This window comes from Pygoscelis adeliae, unplaced genomic scaffold (assembly GCF_000699105.1).
Source record: "Pygoscelis adeliae isolate BGI_AS28 unplaced genomic scaffold, ASM69910v1 Scaffold57, whole genome shotgun sequence".
Lineage (NCBI taxonomy): Eukaryota > Metazoa > Chordata > Aves > Sphenisciformes > Spheniscidae > Pygoscelis > Pygoscelis adeliae.
In genome coordinates this window covers 14,392,953-14,398,094 of record NW_008825615.1, presented here as the reverse complement: position 1 = coordinate 14,398,094, position 5,142 = coordinate 14,392,953, and the positions used below count along the sequence as shown (strand labels likewise).

General features: G+C 37.0%; 1 protein-coding gene across 1 annotated transcript in view; it reads right to left on the bottom strand.

Moving 5' to 3' along the window:
* Positions 1–1,112: 1,112 nt before the first annotated feature.
* Positions 1,113–5,142, bottom strand: part of COL21A1 (collagen, type XXI, alpha 1) — an 84,758-nt gene continuing 80,728 nt past the window's right edge. Inside the window, exons 24-28 of the mRNA XM_009333254.1 lie at positions 4,315–4,461; positions 4,162–4,216; positions 3,626–3,826; positions 2,059–2,136; positions 1,113–1,300 (exon numbers count right to left, since the gene is read on the bottom strand). Coding sequence (XP_009331529.1) covers positions 1,113–1,300; positions 2,059–2,136; positions 3,626–3,826; positions 4,162–4,216; positions 4,315–4,461 — 669 coding nt within the window. The remainder of the gene's footprint in view (positions 1,301–2,058; positions 2,137–3,625; positions 3,827–4,161; positions 4,217–4,314; positions 4,462–5,142) is intronic.

Sequence of the window (5,142 nt, the reverse complement as noted above, 5' to 3'; positions counted from 1 at the left end):
AAGAAACGGATTTTGAATTCTCATGGGAACTGTGCCTTTGCTCTTTATGTAAAAGCAAGCAATACACCTCATTAGCAAAGCATACAATGAAAATTACACATAGCTTGCTTAAAATGAAAAAGGAAACAGCATAACAAACATTGCAGCTAGTCAGCCACCAGTTAGACCTTTCTCCTTGTAAACGTGCTTCTTCAATTTGGCAACTGCAGTCCTTGGGGAGAAACAGCAAAGCATATATAACTTAATACTTAATTATGCAGAACTGTTACAGTGGGGTTGTGCAAACATTTTTTTAATTTTTATTTTTGTCAAATCATAGCTACAAGCCAGCTATACCAGTTTTTTGTTCTTTTTTATTTTTTAATGCCATTTTCATATAAGTTGAATCATCCACATGGAACCTTTTGACCTTTTGTAGCTGAAAGTACCATCTTCAATAAAACCTTGGCCCTTCTTGAACCAGGGGGAGTTCTACCCTTGCATTTCACCTTGGTTTTAAGCAAAGAGTTGCATGGCAAAATAGGTGACATTACTTCCATAATAAGTCCAGATATTTCTCTTAATTCATAAAAATCTGATATATGCTTTTGCTCACAGAACACTTGGAGCTATGACATATGAAATGTACACAAGCCAATGAGATTCACACACATATGAAGTCAAAGCCAGCCACGTTCTTTCAAAATCAAATACTGTGTATGTCGTCTCCATGTGAAAATTTTCACAGTAATTTATACCTGACCAATACCATTTAAGGCCTAATCCTGCTCCCAATGGCGTCTCCAGCAATTTTGCAAAGGACTTCAGTGGTAACAGGAGTATGATAGGACACTTAAATGCTCAATACCAAATATTATAGTTAATTTTATTCCTATTAAAACTGATGATTCTTTAAAAACACTTGAGATTCAGTCAATGCAAGTTATAAAAAAATTATCGGAGTTTCTTTTCTAAAGGAACATATAACCTTTGGGATCATTATTTATAATGTTTATAATGTCAGAGGTACTTTTGTTCCTGCTTATGGGATTATTGCTGGTCACCTTCCTGAGACCTGAAAGACCATAAAAGACAAGCACCATACCTATTACTCTAAATTATTGTGTCACAAATTAATAATTTGGTCCCTTTCTAAATGGATCTCTCCCCACAATTACACTAAAACATAGTGATGGGTCACAAATTCCAGGGGGTCCAACTGGTCCTGGCATTCCCGGACTGCCATGATCTCCATCTTTACCGGGCTGCCCACGCTCTCCAGGACGTCCTTCCTTACTCATACCCGGGGGACCTTCAGGACCTTAATGACACACAGGCAATAAACAAATACATTACAGAGGATTTTTATTAAAATGAAAACAAGAGCAAGTATGGACCCACAAGCCCCCTGCTCTTTGGTGAAGTATGCAGATAAAGAAAGTGTCATTTTCTGAAAAAGACACTTCTTGTCACAAACTGCTTATATGCTTATATAACCAACATGATACCTTATTAAGATTTAAAAAAAAAAAAAGCACGTGGAAAACACTTTAAATAAAAACAGCTTTTAAGAGGAAATATAAAAATCTACTTTAGTACATTGCTATATGTTATCATATAATCTGGAACCACCATGGCATGAAACAGAGGCCTCCGATTTCTATTCGTTTCTCTGGCTTTGGATCAGGCCCTAGTATCTCTTCCAAACGCTCAACTTTGCATTTTGCATGAATACACTGCTGTTAGGAAGAACATTTTCCTTCACTAAGCAATGCTTACAAGTCACATGATTATATCAGGGCTCAGTTGTCAGATAATGGCTGACTTCAAGATCCATCTATCAAGAAACAGCAGTCTCAGGTACCAATCTCTACAAGACCTGTCCTATATTAAATAATGTATTATATGACAATTTAAAAGGCATGCAAAGACAGGCATTAGCCATAAAACATATATGGTAATTAAGATGTGTAAAAACTATGTATGTTTTTCCAAATTATATCAACATTGTTTTCTAAACCACGTGTTTTTGGAAATTATTAGCATGCACTGAATCTGCACAGCTGACCCATCCCTCACCTGGAGGTCCTGGGGGGCCTTGGATCCCAGGAACCCCAATTCCTTGATTGCCTTTTGCGCCATTTTTCCCTGGCAGTCCTGTAAATTAGCAAACACATGTATATCTTTGCACACTAAGAATATTTTCATCCAATGAATTAGGAAGTCAGCATTTGATAATACTTACTGAATAAAAAATTTAATAGTTCAAAAGCAAATAATGGGTTATAAAATAAGCATTTCCTTGTAACCTGCGCAGTGTAACTGGGTTCTAAATTATCCTCATTTCTACTGAATTAAGAGCTGATGTAACACCTCTCAAGCAGACAGCCACTATGAGTTGAGGGAGTAGATGACGGGCAATTAAGAAATTTGCTGTCATTCCCTTTCCATTGGCAAAGTTTTTAAGAAGTTGTATGAAGGAAGTGTAAGGTATTCTATGTCCCTGTGGAATACAGAATACATAGACAATCTTCCACAACATATGGCAGAATTAAATCTCCATCAAAGAAATACTGAGAGGGGCAAAATATGTGCTCTCTGACACTAGTACAACCCAATAAATTCAGTTTCTTCATAGAAACAGATACCTATTTTTCCAGCTCTTACGGAATAGCCAGAACTGTTAGTGTCAGCTCCAGAGGAAAACTGCACATTCTCCTATTGGAGATGAAATTATAAAAGCACTACAGACAAATCATCATTACATCTAAAATGAATTTGATGTGCTAGGTCACAGTTAATAAGTCACAAAGAAAGTAAATATTTATCGAACATGTGCCTGCCTACCCTTGGCACATTACTAGCTAGCTGTATTTCGTACAGCTTTCCCGATTATTTTGATGCTATAGGAAACACAGCTGCTGCTGGGACCAGTTACCAAATTATGGACTTCACCCAGTCTCTTGGTCCAGTTCCAGACTATATATGCGTACTTAAAGTCTGCAAATACATCACAGAAAGCAGCTGGAATGCTCAGACGGATGAGTTACCTGAAAGCATAAACCTTAGCTTACCTAAAAAGAAACCAGAATGTTTAAAAAAGCATAAAGGAGTAAAAATCCTTATGAGATAAGAAGAAAAAAAGGAGAAAACCCCAGGAAATCAGAGGGAGTATAAAGGTTGTTGCAAGCCAAAAATCAGCCTACAGGTTAGCAGACAGTAAATAGCCAGTGAATAAATACTGTTCTTTAAAATAGCAGAAACAAAGAAGTTTGGAAGAAAAGAAACCAGAAAACATGGAAATACATTGAAATCCATGTCTAAGCATATTTGATCTAAAAAAAATAATCTAAATGCAGTTAAAAACATTTACATGACACTAAGAACTCTCTAAAAAGATCAAAACAAAGTCTGACTATAGTAGAACTGAACACTAGCTATCTTGTTGCATTCTTGTATTTTTTCTTCTGACATGCATTCTTATAAGCGGTGAAACATTCACATTGCACCATGTCCTCAATTACACTTCGTCATAGAAACCCAGCTATTCCCTTACTCCACCCTGCACTAATGCCATTCAAAACTGGAAGCAGAAAACAAAGTCATAAAGGTCGTTAGCACCGTGACACATGCACGCAGTAAGTACCTCTTGTCCCACGAGCCCCAGGGCGACCCGGGATGCCTGTCAGCCCCGGAATACCATCGTTTCCTGGTAAACCAGGAAACCCTCTTGGGCCTTCAGGGCCCCTTGGGCCTGGTGGTCCTGGAAGTCCCGGGGAAGTGCTTTGGGATTGACAGTGGTTACAGTTTTGTAGCCTTCCACTCTGGAGGATGGCAGGCAACTGGGCTGGGAGAATTCAAACAGAAAATTGCTTAGAGTGGTGCAACAATAAAATACAAAAATATTGCCCCCTAGCCACTAATACAAGAACAGTTTCCTCTCTTTAGAGAATATGACACCTTTAGGAAACAAGATGGTGAAGTATGGAAAAGTGGTATGAAATATGAAAATGAAAATTTCCACACATGAAATAGGTGGAAATATATTTCCACACCTGTAGGAAAACAAGCGATAAATCAGCAATATCGATCTTGCTTTCAAGAAAGCATCTTTATAATTACCAGGAAACTTCTGTAGCACTTTAAACAAGGAAAGAACAGTAAAGAGGCTTTCAAACTTACTTCTCAGTACATCTGAACACACCTGTCGAATAAATTCTTCTGAAAATTCTCGTGCCTGAATTGAACAGAGAACAGTTAAAAAAAACAGACAGCATGCATTTGCTTGGAGTTTTTAAGGTACCCAAAATGACAAGTTTGAGGTCCTATACATACAGGTTTTCCATCTGATCCAGGTGGTCCCGGGGGTCCTCTATCTCCTGGCTGACCTCTGAGACCAGGAGGTCCAACCAAACCCTGGATACCGGATTCTCCTTTTTGACCATTGATACCTCGAATGCCTGGATCTCCTTTCTCACCTTTCTGGAATGAAAACCAAGGAAAAGCCAATCATATCTTCACAGACCATTTGGAAGCTAAGTAGCACCAAGCAAACATATTCTGAGAAAATCTTCATTGATGATCTTCACAAAATGAATATGTAAGTTGTCACTGAAAACTAACTTGATACTGATGAGATCTATTTCACTAAAATGTACTGAAGTTTTCAGATTCTTTAGTAACTGTTTCAGATAAACGACCATTATATATTTTTTTAATTTTAAGGACCCATTTCACTTACTAATTAATATAAAACAAAATAGTCTTCCTTATTAATGTATGGAAGGAAAGGCTTTATTCACTTTTTCATGAGAATTGATTTGTTACAGTACATTAAAATCCTTAGAAGGCTGGAAAAATTAGAAGTGAGATTCTGGCATCACTAAAGTTCTTGGCAAATTTACTATAATAATCAAGACTTTTACCCTATGTCTGTAGTATATAAGACAAAGGAAAAAATAGTTTGATTTCAGTTAGGGGTTTTTTGGTTGTTTTTTTCTGACTTCATTTATTCTCCATATGACTAATAACAACTGTAGTCCATTTGCTTCACTGGAAAAGGTTAAAATAATACTGGAAAATATTTTGATATATCTTCATCGAAGCAATGGTTCTTTAATGTATGGCATTACCTACTGCAATAGTTCACATGGAACTCTTTCC